The following is a 17,667-nucleotide window of genomic DNA, read 5'->3' as shown; positions in this document are numbered from 1 at the left end:
AACCCAATTTTTTTCTGTTACATAGCAACTTAGAAAAATTGAGTATGAACTTTTTGATTTCAGCATTTTAACCTACTAGTAGTGCTGAAATCAAGTCGGGAGTTCTTTTTTGAGCAACATTACCTAATGCAGCTATCAAACAATCCTCTTACGAACCAATAGAAGCTTGATTGTTTCTGGTTCACAAAAAATAGGACAAAAGTGATGCTTAGTAGCTTTATACACAGCTTTCAGGATGCTTATTAGCTTTATACACAGCTTTCCTGATGCACAGTAGCCTTTAAAAGATCGGCAAGAACTAAAAATTGCAAAAGCATCAACTCTTTTCAATAAAAAACATTTCCATTATGACACGTCTAGGTCAGCTGCGATTTCATTTGACCACAAACTATCTCAGAAGAAACGAAAAGAGTTTCAAAAAAGGAATTAAAGATCAACTGGAGACAAAACTGCAAATTTATTTCGAAAAGGACGAATAGTTTTCCTCTATAAGATCGACAACAACTTCATCTATCAATGTTTTCACTTATCTGGGGCTTTATATGTGGTTTTGAACGCTATTACGGGAGATTCGGGGGCTATTGTGAGGGGAGGGAGTGAAAAGAGGGGTTTCCAACTCTAAGAATCGCGATTCACACCATAAATTATTGTTTCCATGACAGTTTTTTGAATAGTATACTTAGAGTCTAGTAAACTAAGAGGCTCTCAGAGCACTCAATGCGCATTTTTCAGGGAAAAAAGTCAAATTGTTTGGACGCAACATTAGTCGAGCGAAACATTGCATAAAAAGAAAATACCACATGATTTATATAAGTGCTACAAACTTTGTCTCATATAAATTAAACAAAAAATCAGTTAAAAAGGGGGTTAAACTCGATTGATGCACCTTAACAAGTGTTATAAAATCCGTAGTGGTAAACTTCAATGCGAGATTTTGCGTGCGTTGATATCAAACAAAAACTGTCGACAACGTTCAAAAATGGTATTTTCCTAAACAAACAATCAGAAACTATTATCTCCTGAAAACGGTCAGAAGCAACCATTTCCTATATTCCTATTTTTGCTGATCAAAAACATCAAAAACAATCAGTTCCTAAAATTGTCGATCAAAAACGATCAAAAGCAATCAAAAACAATCATTTCCTAAAGTTACCGATCAAAAACGGTTATTTCACACACTAATTTGAACGTTTTTGATTGGTCTGGTCAACAGGGCTTCAGTTTAAGACCAAACTGTTTTTCGTCTCAACATTGGCGAAATGACAAAGAAAAAAGTTTCATCTAGAATCAACTGTTTTGTTTGCTAGTTAATTTATGGTTACAATGTTTTCCTAAGTGGGTGAACGCAAAGTAAGCCCAAGGAAAAGTAAGCCGACATAGAAGCAAGCCCAAAGTTATGTAATAGTTATGTAATCTATCAGAAAAAATACATTGTAACACATTATAATCAAGGCTGTGCATAGTATCATAGTGCATAATTTATTTCAGTGCAACAAAGAAACAAAAATACGTCAATTTTTAGACATCTAGTGGGTACGGACCTCACCGGACCGCTGTCCACGGCTACGCCTCTCATCTGCTGTGCGATGAAATCCGGAAACCGCGGGCCGATTATCGCGGCGAAGCACAACGTGCGCGAAGCGCGCCCACCGGTCCGTCAGGACCAACTTAAAATTCGGGCATCCCAAAATTTTTTTGGCTTACTTGACCTCATTTTCATAATTCGGCCTGCTTGCCTATTGGCTTGTTTGACAGCTACCTCCTAAATGATTTTACTGAAAAATTTTAATACCGTTTGTAGAGCTTTCATTGATGGCTTTAAAAGTTTACTATTACGGCTCAAATTCCTTATAGTCGATTTTGAAGTTTTTTTGAAGTTGAGACTGTTGATAAAATCGATGTCGAAATCAAGTTTTTTAAAAGCAAAAACCTCCAGCAGATATTTATATTTAAAAGATTCTTTCAAATTTTCCCTCAGTTCTGATAACAAAGTTCTTTTTTTTTAACGGAATGTTCTCAAAAAGTGAATGATAAGCCATACAAAAAACACAGTGCAAAACTTCTACAAAAAATTGAAATTTTTAAAAAAGATTTGAAGACTACGAAATTTATCTGCAAACAAGTAAAATAACTTACTTAAAACAAGTAATAATTGAAGAAATATTTTGAAAGACACTTTATCTTGACACTTTTGTACTAGAGAAATACAAATTTCACCGTAATACAATCTTTGCATATCCACGCTTGTAGCAAAAAAAAATTTTGAAGGATAATTTTCCAACAACATTTGCTGGAGTCGTTCTACTGAAGTTGTTCATTTTTTGACCACTTTGTTTCAAAATCAGGGTTTAAAGCGTTTGTGGTTATATATGGGTAATCAAATTTAGTACAATTTTGCATCAATTATGTGTTTACAGTTTTTCACGGAGTCGGTTTCTGGTCAAGCGTTAAAAACACTGACAAAACATGCTGTAACAGCGCTAAGGCTTACCAACACAACGGTTAACAACTTGTCTATTATACAGCAGAAGTGAAAGAAAGCATAGTTAGTAATAAAATTCAAAAATTCTCTCACAATAATTATCATGGCTGAAAGAAAAAATGAAATTTGCAGCTACCCATAATTGATGATTAATTACAAAAAATGCCCTGACAATGCAAATAAAGGGTCCAGAGAACAATTAGTTGTTTTTCAACTAACAGTGTCACTATACTAAAAAAGAAAAGAATTGATGTGAATATGACTGTGGTAAAATGATGTGAATATGACTGTGGTGTGCTGTAAAATGGTGTGAATATGACTGTGGTGTACTGTAAAATGGTGTGAATATGACTGTGGTGTGCTGTAAAATGGAGTGAATATGACTGTGGTGTGCTGTAAAGTGGTGTGAATATGACTGTGGTGTGCTGTAAAATGGTGTGAATATGACTGTGGTGTGCTGTAAAATGGTGTGAATATGACTGTGGTGTGCTGTAAAATGGTGTGAATATGACTGTGGTGTGCTGTAAAATGGTGTGAATATGACTGTGGTGTGCTGTAAAATGGTGTAAATATGACTGTGGTGTGCTGTAAAATGGTGTAAATATGACTGTGGTGTCCTGTAAAATGGTGTGAATATGACTGTGGTGTGCTGTAAAATGGTGTGAATATGACTGTGGTGTGCTGTAAAATGGTGTGAATATGACTGTGCTGTCCTGTAAAATGGTGTGAATGTGACTGTGGTGTGCTGTAAAATGGTGTGAATATGACTGTGGTGTGCTGTAAAATGGTGTGAATATGACTGTGGTGTGCTGTAAAATGGTGTGAATATGACTGTGGTGTGCTGTAAAATGGTGTGAATATGACTGTGGTGTGCTGTAAAATGGTGTGAATATGACTGTGCTGTCCTGTAAAATGGTGTGAATATGACTGGGGTGTGCTGTAAAAGGGTGTGAATATGACTGTGGTGTGCTGTAAAATGGTTTTAATATGACTGTGGTGTGCTTTAAAATGGTGTGAATATGTTTGTGGTGTGCTGTAAAATGGTGTGAATATGACTGTGGTGTGCTGTAAAATGGTGTGCATATGACTGTGATGTGCTGTAAAATGGTGTGAATATGACTGTGGTGTGCTGTAAAATGTTGTGAATATGACTGTGGTGTGCTGTAAAATGGTGTGAATATGACTGTGGTGTGCTGTAAAATGGTGTGAATATGACTGTGGTGTGCTGTAAAATGGTGTGAATATGGCTGTGGTGTGATGTAGCTTAACGTGTGTATGACTGTGGTGTGATGTAGTTTGTTGTGAAAGAGCCTGTGGTATAATGTATTTTCGTGTCTATATGCTTGCGGTTTTATGCACAATCAGCGCTGAAACAGGTTAAAAACTGTGTATTTTAGGCTGACAATCAGAGCTCAAAATAAAACCAGAATGGATTTAGGCTGACAAGAGTTATACAATACTGTTAATTAGGCCGATAATTGCATGATAATATGATATTATGCATGATATTATGCATGATATTATGCATGATATGCATGATATTATGATCGGATCTAAATCAGGATAAACGCGGAGGTACAATTTTACACTGAAAAAGGCACTGATCAGTGTGGATTGTGACATGAAAAGAATCAGTTCAAGAATAAAAGAGTCTATATACAGTTATTGCATTTTCGATGGTTCAGTACTGCAATTCTCTGGGTGGTCGACCCGGTGGACTAAGTTTTGTTTGAACACGATAGGCGAGGTACAATTTCCCATTCTTTTTGTCCAGGACTAAAGCAATCAATTTTCATAGGAAAAATGACCAAATTTATTCACCATGGAATGGTGACAGATATTGTCACTGTTATCCAACCAATAAAGACCGAACGAACTAAAAAACACCAGATTTGTGTTTTGAATGCGACTGATTGAAGCAGATAAAGTAGATTACCTACTAATGAAAACAATTTCCCTTTTTAATGAGGCAACTTAAGTTTCAAAAACACAATCCAAATTCACTCAGTAAGTCCCTACAAATCACAGCCCATTTCGAGTCAATGTTTTAAGACATGATTAGGTAACTTTTATATTACAACAGATGAAAATTTAATGTTTTTCAACTGACATCGAAAATTCCTATTTTTAAAAATACGATAAATTTGTAAATCGTTGGAATCGCGAAACAGTGCTGTTCTCTACTCGTCAATGTTCCGTAATCATCAATTTTTATTTGAGATTCAAACTGTGGGAAATCGAATGCAGATACTGTAAAAAATTTAAATTATTGAATTCAGCAGGTAATTCAGAACCAAGAAATGATTACATATATTTACGAACTATCAATTGTTTTCACATGAATTTTTTCTTTTTTTGTGTGTGTGTTTGTGTATGGGGTTGTGTTTTTGTATGTATGGGTCTGATATATGTATATATACATTCAACAGACCCACGCATATAAGAAAACACACCCCCATACACACGCACACACTCAGTTAAACTCACAAAACATATACACAGACATACAAAAAACCAAATTATCTTACAAACCCAAAAAAGTTCACTCAAACACCGTTAGTAATGCACACACAGATAGGCACACACACGCACGCACCAAAACATACAGACACAAAAAAAACAACAAATACTGTCTCTCGACGTAGAGGGATTAATTTTCATTCTTTTCCAGATGTAATTAATTAAGACTCATTGTTTGTATGAACATAATTTTTTTTCGGGCGATTTTCAGAATCTTGTCTTCGGTCATTTTCAGACGTGATTGAAAGAAACTTTCTTAGAAGTGTGTTAGCTAAAATTTCATTCCTCCAGTTTGATAAGAATTACTGTACACCAAACTGCTATCAACATCGTTTTCGGTCATATTACTTGTTACTGCAAATCCCTGGTCAAGTCTTTCCCATACTGTTGCAATTCCACTTTTTGCTATGGCGCGCACATTGTAGCTAATTCTTTTTTCTGATCAATTTTGCTTTCATCAGTATTTGACTAGACAACTATCATTTTTGTAGGGGCCGAAAGGACGCGTTTTTATTCCTTCAATCAAAATGTGTTGTTTAAAAACATAAGCTGAGATATATATTATTTTATTTGAAACAGTTTTCAGGACCTGCATTTTTGAAACATTTCTTTTGTTTTCAGATCCCGGTATGTATTGCCTGTATGTCAGACTCTTTTGTTTGTTCTTTTTGCTTTGTCGCTATCAAACAAAAAAAGCGTTCAACTCATGGAAAAGAAAGTCATGATAGCTATGTGAAGATTTTGTTTTCATTTTCATACTCTGATCTTTAAATTAGGCATGGAAAGCAGCAATTCTGTTCAGCTTTGACTCCAATTACATGTCTTCCTTTGTATAATCACCAGCAAAAGCATCTGTGAACTTTGGTACAACGTGCTTATCTTCTTTTCTGTATAAAACGAGATCCTTTGCGTAAATTGAGAGGCCAAAAAAGACAATTTCCTTTCTTAGGATCAAGATTGTGTTCACAATTATCCAAATAACATTTTTTCATTATCACTATAAGGTAATTGACAATCAAATGACGTTCGCATGGGTTTCACAGAAAAACTGATATTAGTACCGTTTGCCAAGATCGAGTATTGTTGCAACCACTATGGTTGGCGTGTCCCAAGAATCCTTCTGGGGCACACAAATTTAGCACCCATATTCTTGCCAGGATTTTTCGATCACAAATTTGCTCAAAATGGTTAGGTTTGTTCAATACTTTAGAGAATCTCTGTTCACACTTACTCGAAACCAGTTGTCTCTTCTCACTTTTGAGGGTAATATACAAGGTGTTAGCCAACTGTTCTGTGTAAACTATAATGCGCGATAGAATTTCGTTATTATTAGTGCCAGGTCAGCGACATATTTCAGGTGCTTGCTTTGTAGTAATGCTTTTTTCAAAGTGTGTCTGAAAGATCTTTCAAACATTGGAAATGGTTAATTTGAGGCTTTCGAAAATTATTTGATAATGACTCAGCCAGTCATCAGCAGCAAAATCTTTTGATGGCGCAATGGAAAAAGCTTTTCAAATAGTCAGTTCTGTAAAAAAATGAATTTAGTGTTAATGTCTGGGTGCAATTTTAAAAGTTAGTTCCTGCTCATAATTGCTGCTACTTTCACTACCTTTATTAGCCTCGTAATGAATGAAAGTGTTAGAAGGGAAAAGTACTGTTCAAAGCTGGTGGTGGAATCAGAAAATACAACGATAGCACTATAAAACATCGTTTTTGTTCAAATAACTTGTTCATGGAATTCCCGTTTGAAATGTTTCCCATATTGTTTCTATTTAATTTTTTTGTATCCAGCACAACAAAACTTTCGCTGTGATCACCGTTTGGCCTTGAATCTAGAATCTGAGCTTATTTTTCCCCGTTCTTCTGGTCTTTTAGCTTCATCAGTACACTGTGTAAAATCTTCAATTCGGCGTGATAAATTTTTTAGTGCTCAAAAAGAAGTGTTTCTATACCGTCAGTCAGGATGTGGCGTTAAATAAAATAAGCTGAGAATTAATTTTTATAGTCGAAACAGTTTTCAAAACATGTTTTCCCCAAAGAGTACTTGTGATTTCAGTGCGCAGTCTTCTTAGTCTACATGTCAACGCTTTTTTGCTTTTTTACCCCCTTCAAAAAACAGTCAACTCATGTACAGAAAATCAAAATAGTTGTTCAATTATCTTTTAGAAATTTTTACTCAGATATAAACACGCACTTAAAGAAGTAAATCTGTACCGCTTAAGCTGTACATATATATACACTTGTATGTTATACCCAAGAAAATTGTTTTTAAGTATGGGACACCATGCTTGCTTTCGTTGCTGTGCAAATTGTGAAATTTGCGTAATTGGAGAAGTCAAATTGAGCGAAAAAACTTCTCTTCTACAGATCAAGGGTCAGGTCTTTTACTTCTTTATTGTTGGGAGAGAATGTTGAACAATATCGACGATTGAAAGCCAAGATCAATTCGCACCAAATTCAATATCTGGAAATTCAGTTGCGCGTGTCATGCACTGCGCATCAATCAAATGTAAATGAGGCGATAAAGCAAGATCGGCACCAGTTTTTAGTTTTATGTAGTCAGTTGTGCACATGATGTTCAGCTAAGGTAGTTTACTGTTTGTAAAAGTAGAAATTCAGCGAACAGTGACAGATAAGCCAACTTTATCCAGGTGATAGCGATTCTCGTGACTTCATTTGTTGCCATTTGACATTTTTGGTAAAAATTGTCGAATAAAATCGAAAGTTGAAAATGATGACCGAATACATCCAAGTTGAAATTCTTACAGAAGTGAAAACCTTTATCAAACAAGTAACTAAATTTTAGATGAAGTAATTATTTCGAATTCGTACAAGGCGATCATTTACAATCTCAAAGTTTTATCCCCATTTACTAAATCAAAAAAATACATCGAGTTGCACTAAACTGAAATTAGGGCTTGCCTTTTTGCTTCGCACTGAATGAATTTGACACGAATAAATGTGATTGTTACTATCGATTTTTAGGACTATTCCTACAGAGAAAGTTTAGAACATTTGTAGTTTTTTAAATTCTTGATTGTCTTTAATGTGTGGGATAATCGCAACATAATAATAATTTTTGGGTCTCTTTAAGGAAATCCTTGACAAGTTAGTTTAAATACCATTAACCAGAATGAGCTTTTTGAAACTTTACTAACAGTTGTTGTTCTTTTTCGTCATTGCGTTGGCTAATGAGTACAGTTTTTTTCTCACTACGTTTTTGCGCGTATATTGCAACAGCATCGATTCAGTGTGAAAATTAAAAACATGCTATTGGTTAAAAAAACGTATAAACATATATTAATGAAGCTTTGTGATTGTCTAAAAATTTATTTGTTCGTTTTTTTTTGTTTAATAATTAATTATATTTTGCAGGTTATTTAAACTTCACAAAACTTTTCCAGCTTTGAGTCAAATTATTTTTCTTTGAGTTAATTAGTTAATTTTTCTCTTCATAACTTATTTTGAAAGCTTTTTTCGGGCAATTTTCACTTTTTCGCGATTAGATTTTTAAAAGATTTTTAAAAACTGAACAAAACCACGATACCGGAGCCCAAAACGTACCCGCTTTTGTCGTTTTCCTCGCGTTTAACCCCCAACATTTTGAGGAAATTTTGAACGGTTAAAATGGTCAGTTTCTAAATTAGAAAAACAAGCACTCTTTCAAGCACTTTTTCAAACGGACAGCAAAGCTGATAACGCAAATTTGAGTGACAAAAAATCGTTCACATTGTTGTTAGTTAAGTCAAGTTACAATGGGTTCAACTGTGAAAAACCAAAATGTGGTTAATTCATTTGTTTCCCATATTGTTTCTATTTAATTTTTTTGTATCCAGCACAACAAAACTTTCGCTGTGATCACCGTTTGGCCTTGAATCTAGAATCTGAGCTTATTTTTCCCCGTTCTTCTGGTCTTTTAGCTTCATCAGTACACTGTGTAAAATCTTCAATTCGGCGTGATAAATTTTTTAGTGCTCAAAAAGAAGTGTTTCTATACCGTCAGTCAGGATGTGGCGTTAAATAAAATAAGCTGAGAATTAATTTTTATAGTCGAAACAGTTTTCAAAACATGTTTTCCCCAAAGAGTACTTGTGATTTCAGTGCGCAGTCTTCTTAGTCTACATGTCAACGCTTTTTTGCTTTTTTACCCCCTTCAAAAAACAGTCAACTCATGTACAGAAAATCAAAATAGTTGTTCAATTATCTTTTAGAAATTTTTACTCAGATATAAACACGCACTTAAAGAAGTAAATCTGTACCGCTTAAGCTGTACATATATATACACTTGTATGTTATACCCAAGAAAATTGTTTTTAAGTATGGGACACCATGCTTGCTTTCGTTGCTGTGCAAATTGTGAAATTTGCGTAATTGGAGAAGTCAAATTGAGCGAAAAAACTTCTCTTCTACAGATCAAGGGTCAGGTCTTTTACTTCTTTATTGTTGGGAGAGAATGTTGAACAATATCGACGATTGAAAGCCAAGATCAATTCGCACCAAATTCAATATCTGGAAATTAGTTAATTTTTCTCTTCATAACTGATTTTGAAAGCTTTTTTCGGGCAATTTTCACTTTTTCGCGATTAGATTTTTAAAAGATTTGTAAAAACTGAACAAAACCACGATACCGGAGCCCAAAACGTACCCGCTTTTGTCGTTTTCCTCGCGTTTAACCCCCAACATTTTGAGGAAATTTTGAACGGTTAAAATGGTCAGTTTCTAAATTAGAAAAACAAGCACTCTTTCAAGCACTTTTTCAAACGGACAGCAAAGCTGATAACGCAAATTTGAGGGACAAAAAATCGTTCACATTGTTGTTAGTTAAGTCAAGTTACAATGGGTTCAACTGTGAAAAACCAAAATGTGGTTAATTCATTTGGGGAAGACAACACCTACGCATTCGTGGAAGAAACTGTGAAGAAACACGGCTTAGGAACAGCTCTTTATGGTCAAATGAAGGTATGTTGAAACACTCACGTGCACATTTTAAAATGCCGACTGTCTGCAGTGCCAGAAGTCTAAATGCCAGAAGCTGCTACTTAGCCAGAAGTTGAATTTCGTTGACTTTCGTCATTTTAAAGCGTGCGCGTTTCGTGTTTTAAGCATGGTTAAGTGACTCTGCAGAAGTCACTTCGAAATTCTGACTTAATATCGCGAACCGCTTCGCGGTTCTCGATGAACGCCACGCCGAAGTTCTCAGTGACTTCAGGCAGTCACTTAATCATTACATAACATTTGAGCCCTGTAGGAATTGATGACTTATGGCATTGTGATTGAACCAATGTGTGAGCAAGTTTCATTTGTGTCTGGTTTTCGAATGACTACTGAGAAAGCGTACAAATCATATATAACCTGATTTTTTTCGGTTCTCCTTTAAAAATAGAATTACACGTTCTGAGGAAAAAGATTTCCTAACAACTCATTTTAACCGTTTCCTGGTCTTAGTATCATAGCAAGCACTAATATTTTTGTCAAAGTCAAATTAAAACACTTTACGTGCCCGTCATGAACTCAGTCAGCTATGTTGAAAACAGTTAAACAATTGAAGTAAGCACAAATTTTGAAGTAAGCCCACGAAATTATAGCCCCCCCCATTATGCTATGTTAACCATGATTGGGGGGGGGGGGGCTATAGGTTATCTGACCACTAATCTGGGGGGGGGGCTATAATGGGAAAGACCCAAATTGAAGTGCAATTTCGCGCGAAAAATAAACGATCAAATTTTTGTTAATTTTCTCAGGTGGAGAGAGAAAAATGGAGGAAAGAGATGATCAACATCGCAGTTATCGGCCAGGCGAGACAAGGCAAGTCATCACTGATAAATGCCCAAATCGGGCAAAAACTTGCCGAAGTAAGGGCTACAGGTGTTTGTACAACAAACATACGATCCTTTCCCCATCCTAAAAACCCAAACATCGAATTGTGGGACGTTCCAGGAATCGACGCTGTCAATTTTTCACGGGAGGGTTATTTCGAAAAAATTGGCTATTATGATAACGAATACGATTTTTTCTTGATAGTGACCAAAGACATTTTCAGCTCCGACGCTAAGTTCATAGCAGATGAAATACAGAAACTAAATAAACGATTCTATCTAATCAGAACTCACATTGATGACACGATTCTAAAACAGCTCGAAGATTCGAGTGACAAAACGATCGATGAAAGTGACATAGTCGCCGAAGTTCGCCAAAATATCAAAGCTGAGTTGCAAAGTTTTAATTTTGACACTTCAAAATTCAAAATTTATTTAGTTAACAACAGAAACGTGTTCGAATACGATTTCCCTCAATTAATGGAGGATATTTGTAAAGAGTGTGTTTGTGACCTTCAACAGGAAGCTCTGTTGTTGACAATCGGAGGGAACTGTTTCCTTTTTACCCAGTGAACAAATTTTATTGTTCCGACCCCACTTGTGTTTTTTTTTGTTCAATCAAAACGGGTTTTTTTTTGTTCAATCAATTTTGGCCGATCGATATATTCGTCGTAGAGAAATGTGAGTGGTATCATTAAAAAGCTGGTCCAGCGTCGAATTCAAAATTTAAAAGATTTTTTGATTTTCGTTTTTTTTTCGAGGAGTAATCGAGGATTGAAATTTTGTGTGAACACGGGATATTTGTTCACTTTTAGTGTAATTTTTCTCAAAAATAAAATATTTTCTATAAAAATAGTATTTCAAAATTAAATTTCACGCCAAAAATGGACCAATTTTGTGTTCATAACAGACTAAAGGCGATAAAAAATACTAGTTCTGGTCTCATAGGGAAACTCACTATAAAAAAAATCGAATTCTATTTGAGAGCTCTTTATTTTTTATAAATTTTTTTTTTGCTTTTTTTAAGTCACCTAAAGACAATTCACTTTTTATATTGAGGTTCTATTAATGACAAACCTCCTTTACATTCAAATGAAGCCCAATGAACAAAAAACATCGTTTTCAAGGAATTGCTCATGTTTTTTTTGCTTCGATTCTGAGTTTTCGTAATTTTAAATGAAATTTTTAGTTTCTTTTTGAGGTTTTACTAATTCTTTGGAGTCCTATGTCATGGATTCATTGACTAACAGTGTAATATGTTCCATAATGAGCATTAAGTGAACATATCCAGTGCTTTGAGGGCATAGCTAATGGCTGTTAAGACTTGAAAAATAATTTTTCAATTTTTTTTGAACATTCAAGAATCATAAACTTATTATCGTAAACTGTAAGTCAGTACAGGGGTGACAGCACCCTCCTCTTTCATACTGCAACCAAATTTAATCTGGTTAGCGATTTTATCTTCTAACTATTGGTTATGACTTCAATGACACAAGATTTCAAAAAAATTAAAAAATTTTTTGGATATTTTTTGTATTATTGGTTACTTTTGAAATCTTATCACATAATCCAAATATTGATATCTCCCATTGGCTTACAGAAGATGTTCAGTGGATCACAGATAAAAATTTCATAGAAAAATTTATGATTTAATTGGCTTCGACACCTCGCAATTTTCTTTTGAATTTTTGATTTTTGCCTGTTTTTGTTGTTGTTTTAATAGTCATAAGACTTATTGTGATATCTTATTGATAACCTATCCATGACCAACATAAAGGTACTCCCATGGGGTCATCTTTGAGCGTATTTATTGACTTCCTTTGAAAGCTATTGAAATTAATGCCTGTTAAGAATTTAAAAATAATTTAAGAATTTTAAAATAATTTAAAAATAAATAAGGACCCACTTGCATTCTTTTGCAACTAAAATTAATCTGGTTAGCAGTTTTCTCTTCTAACTATTGGTTATATGACTTCAATGACACAAAATTTCAATTTTTTAAAAAAACTTTTTTGGATACTTTTGTATTATTGGTTACTTTTGAACTCTTATCACATTATCAAACATTTAAAACATTATCAAAAAAATTCTAGCCCCATTGGCTTAGAGAGGACGCTCAGTGCATCACAAATAAATCTTTCAGGGAAAAACTAATGGTTTAATTGGCTTCGACACTTTCTTCTCGCACTTTACTGAATTTTTGCTTTTGCCTGTTTTTGTTATTGTTTTCACAGCCATAAGACTTATTGTGATGTCGTTATTTATCTACGCATGACAACCAACCTTTGTCTCCCATCAGGCTATATCTGTTCGTAGTTATTGAGCTTTCTTAATGCCACGAGATTTCTTAATTTTTCAATGCCACGAGATTTCTTTATTTTTTTTAATTTTCGGGTACTTTTTTATTTTTGGATCCTTTTGAAATCTTATCACATCACCCTACTGCTGATAGTCCCCCTTGGTTTAGGGAAGAAGTTCAGCGGATCATAGATAAAGTTTTCAGAGAAGAGCTTACGAGTTAATTGCTTCGACATTTTCTTCTGGCACTTTTCTACTGAACTTTTGGTCTTTGCCTGTCTCTGTTGTGGTTTTCATAGTCAATAACTTGTTGTAAGGTCTTTTTGATGAAATATGATTGGCAAATAAACTTGTTGTCCCATCGAGGCACAACTTAGCGTATTTACTGGCTTCCGTTGGAAGCTAATGAATTTAATGGCGTTGATAATACGTGTTTTCTCGAAAATTTCGTGGTTCTAATGTATTTCATATTTGATTTTTTGAAATTATATTGATAAAAAGAGAAATCCCATTGCTCTTAAAAACCATAGAAATTAGAAAAGTTTTTAGTGAAAAGTTCATTTTTTAATGCCTTTGACTCTTTTCTCGCTCAATTTTTTCTTGAATTTGCTTGATTTTAGGTAGCCGTAAATTGATGACAGGTCTCATAGGCTTGTAATTGCGGATTGAATGATTGATGTTACCCGAAGCAGTCAGTTTTTAGCGAATAGTCAGTTTATAGCGAATAGCGAAAAGTTTATGATACACATTTTGAAAAATTTTTCCAACTTATCAGTTTTTGTTGTTCTTTTCGTCAAATTGTAACTTATTTTCATCAATGAGAGGTCCCATCCAATTTCTTGTATTTCAAAAAAAAACATATCTGTCGATATTACTTTTCACTAATATATTGTTTGTTGGACAATATGCGTTTTTCTGAACGTTTATTCAATGGCAAATTTTGGTGTTTCTTTTTCTCTTCTTTCAGAACAATCGCGTAACAACAGATCCCAATGGTTTTAAAATGTGGCCCAAGTAAACTTATTTAATCTCAATGTAAATCCTTCAGCTGAATAAGTAGAAATAACAATTGAAATAAAAATACAATATTCAGATGATAGCTAATGATTTTAATGGTAGCAATAGTTTGTGTTTTCGCAAATCGTTTGTAATTTTTTGATTTTCTTTTGTGTTCGTTTCTATGGCCTATTCTAACCAAAGACAGGTCCTTTGGGTTTTGTAAAAACTTTTTAGTGATTTATCAGTAATTTTTTAGTTAAAATCTAATGATTTTTAAGATTTTGAAATTTCTTGGTGTAAAAGTTTCGCCTCACTGTTCGTTCTTTTTGTCGGCTTGTTACCTAGTCTCATTAGGAAAACTCTCCATCTGCTGTATAGTTAGGAAAAAGTAAAATTGTAAAGTTAAGGTTTTATCTGACTGCTTTTTGGCGTTGTTACTAGGTGCTTTTAAATTTAGATATTCCGTTTCTGCCGTGAAATTTTTGTTTTTTGCTAACTTTGTTGTTTGTTTTATTTGTCGCGTAACCTCTTTAATGTCAAGTCACGTTGGCGCTGTAATGAGTCATGGCATTATGTAATTCAATTAGAAGATAGGTTGTATAACGATTGTTTTAAACTCAAACATCTATTTTTGTTATCTCTTCATTTGGTTGACAATTTAGTCAAAAATGTAGATGAGCTCGGGTCGGAACATCATGTGCGAACGCACATTAACGAGCCGCCTTTTTGCTTTCAATACCCCAGTCGAGATGTCATCGCCGTTTCAACGCATTTTTTGTAAGTACGCGGAAATTATGTGAGAAATGCGCTGAAATTTCCAGAGGGCGCTGAAACTTAAATATTTCAACGCCTTCTAAAATTCAGCGCATTGATCTCATTTCCTCACATAATTTCAGCTATTCAGCGCATTTCTTATAAGAAGTTGTGAACACGCTGATGTGTTTTAGTTCACTGATAACAATTTGTGGCACTTAATTAGAGTTGGGGCTATACCCAAGTTTAGACCTCGACTGATAAAAAGCCCAAAATGCCCATGAAAAGGCTTTTGCTCACTCTATGAAAAAATTTTTCCTCTACTTTATGTAGCAAGCTCGTTTGTTTAATTTTAGTCAATTAAGTCTCTTCTCACTTAGATTTCAATCTTTTCATAAGTCGAGGTCTAAACTTGGGGTCTAAACTTGGGTGGACACAATTATTACAAATTATTAAATACTATTGTAAGCAATAGAAATAGAAATAGCATTTGTAAATGCTCATTTTCAACAGGTAGAAAGGAAATAGTTCCGGTTTAAAGGTTACGGTTGCCAAATGGTCGAGCTGAAATACAAGTTGCTCAAGAAACGGGTCGTAAAAGCATCTTTGGCTTCTGCTGCAGGTGGAGTGATACCAATTCCGGGCTTTAGTATATTAGTTGACATCACACTGTTAGTTGAAGAAATTTTGACATATTTCGAAGGTTTCGGGCTGAGCAAATCGTCAATTGAGTCCTTGGAAGATCTGAATAACGTTCGAAAGGGGACGATTGAAAAGGCTTTGAAGCGCAAGTTGAAAGAAGAGAAAAACGGGCTACTTCACATTATCCGCGAGGGTGCACCAAAGTCCCTTTCAAACTGGATTTCAATAAGACGAGCCGCTGTATCAATCGCTGGGTCATCGAGCAGAATGATTCTTTCGAAGCTTGCGTTACTTGCAACGTCATCGGCGATTGAAACAACGTTCCAGTGGGTTCTGCCAGTCATAGGTTCGGCAGCATCGGCCGGACTGTCATTCGCAGTCACATTTTACCAACTGTCGTACTTTTTGACACAGATGAAGGACATAGCAATGTTTGCTAACTCGTTTCTATCAAAATCTCTTTCACAACGATCAACTTCATTCCTACAAACTAGTGAAGACAATGACTCAACTGAGGATATTATTGCTTCAATTAAAGATGAGTAAAGTATTCAAAAACAAAAATTCGGAACTATTTCCTATTGATAAATTGACGGGAAAGGTTTGAATTTCGTCACTTATAAGTGGACAACGTAACCATTATCCACATTTTGCAGCATTCAATTAGCCTATGACTTGATGGCTCTAATTTTATTACTAACTACTTGAGATCTAATTCAGAGACCTAATTGCTCCTGTGAGCCGTTATATGGGTAGCTGTTCACACTGTAATGGAAACAGTTCCGAAAAGTAAAACAAAGCTATCGTAAGTTGAAAGAGTTTTCTCTCTCTCTCTCTCTCTCTCTCCCTCTCTCTCTCTCTTTCTTTCTTTCTGTCTTTCTTTCTTTCATTGTTTTGCTTTTGTCTCTTTCTTTCTTTCTTTCTTTTGCTTTTTTCTCTCTCTTTCTTTCTTTCTCTGTTTCTTTCGTTCGTTCTTTTTCTTTATTTTTTTCTTTCTTTTGCTTTTGATCCTCTCTCTCTCTCTCTCTCTCTCTCTCTCTCTCTCTCTCTCTCCTCTCTCTCTCTCTCTCTCTCTCTCTCTCTCTCTTTTCTGTCTTTCCTTCTTTCTGTCTTTCTTTCTTTCCTTCTTTTGCTTTTTTTTCTCTCTTTCTTTCTTTCTTTCTTTCTTTTCTTTCTTTCTTTCTTTCTTTCTTTCTTTCTTTCTTTCTTTCTTTCTTTCTTTCTTTCGTTCTTTTTCTTTATTTTTTTTCTTTCTTTTGCTTTTGATCCTCTCTCTCTCTCTCTCTTTTTCTGTCTTTTTCTTTCTCTCGTTCATTATTTTTTTTCTTTCTTTCTTTCTCTCTCTCTCTCTCTCTCTCTCTCTCTCTCTTCTGTCTTTCCTTCTTTCTGTCTTTCTTCCTTTCCTTCTTTTGCTTTTTTCTCTCTCTCTCTCTCTTTCTTTCTTTCTTTCTTTCTTTCTTTCTTTCTTTCTGTCTTTCTTTCGTTCTTTTTCTTTATTTTTTTTCTTTCTTTTGCTTTTGATCCTCTCTCTCTCTCTCTTTTTCTGTCTTTTTCTTTCTCTCGTTCATTATTTTTTTCTTTCTTTCTCTCTCTCTCTCTCTCTCTCTCTCTTTTTTTTTCTGTCTTTCTTCCTCTCGTTCATTATTTTTTTCTTCTTTCTTTCTCTCTCTCTCTCTCTCTCTCTCTCTCTCTCTCTCTCTCTCTTTTCTCCAATGAACTTCGTACTCCTGGACCGGTTTCATTAAGTAATGTTTTAAGGGGGGAAGTTTACGACTTTTATGGTAATTTGTAATTTTTGTAAGTTTTTTGTGTTTTCTTAAATTTCTATGATTTCTCGGTATTATGTCAACCTGTATTGTCAACTGAAAAAAGCATGTTTTCACAGATTATGCTAAATTTGATGTTGCTGCAAAATTTTTCTGAATATGTTACTGAAGATGTTACTGAATATTTTTTCGGGTGTGCTTAGTTTCGTCCCCGTGTCCAGTGTGTAGAAAACCTTCATATCTCTACCAACGCTGCCGCTAGTGTAGTACCGTTCAATTTCACAACTCATAATTTGTCACTGGGAGTAAAAACTGACAAGGTAAAAACAAAAAAAAATGGTATTTCTAGTTATGGTCACCTTGAAATTCAGGAAAACAATTTAAGTGGAGG

At 34.7% G+C, this 17,667-nt stretch overlaps 1 protein-coding gene across 1 annotated transcript; it reads left to right on the top strand.

Annotated features, from left to right (window-relative positions):
- Positions 1 to 9,798: 9,798 nt before the first annotated feature.
- LOC142349917 (interferon-inducible GTPase 1-like) lies at positions 9,799 to 16,136 on the top strand. The gene is made up of 3 exons (XM_075401764.1): positions 9,799 to 9,961; positions 10,744 to 11,371; positions 15,410 to 16,136. The coding sequence occupies exons 1-3, from the start codon at positions 9,839 to 9,841 to the stop codon at positions 16,054 to 16,056; spliced, it is 1,398 nt and encodes a 465-aa protein (XP_075257879.1). The 5' UTR covers positions 9,799 to 9,838; the 3' UTR covers positions 16,057 to 16,136.
- Positions 16,137 to 17,667: the final 1,531 nt, after the last annotated feature.

The sequence above is a fragment of the Convolutriloba macropyga genome, chromosome 11 (assembly GCF_964194025.1).
Source record: "Convolutriloba macropyga chromosome 11, txConMacr16.3, whole genome shotgun sequence".
In the NCBI taxonomy this organism is placed as follows: Eukaryota; Metazoa; Xenacoelomorpha; order Acoela; family Convolutidae; genus Convolutriloba; species Convolutriloba macropyga.
This window is presented reverse-complemented; position numbering and strand designations above follow the sequence as displayed.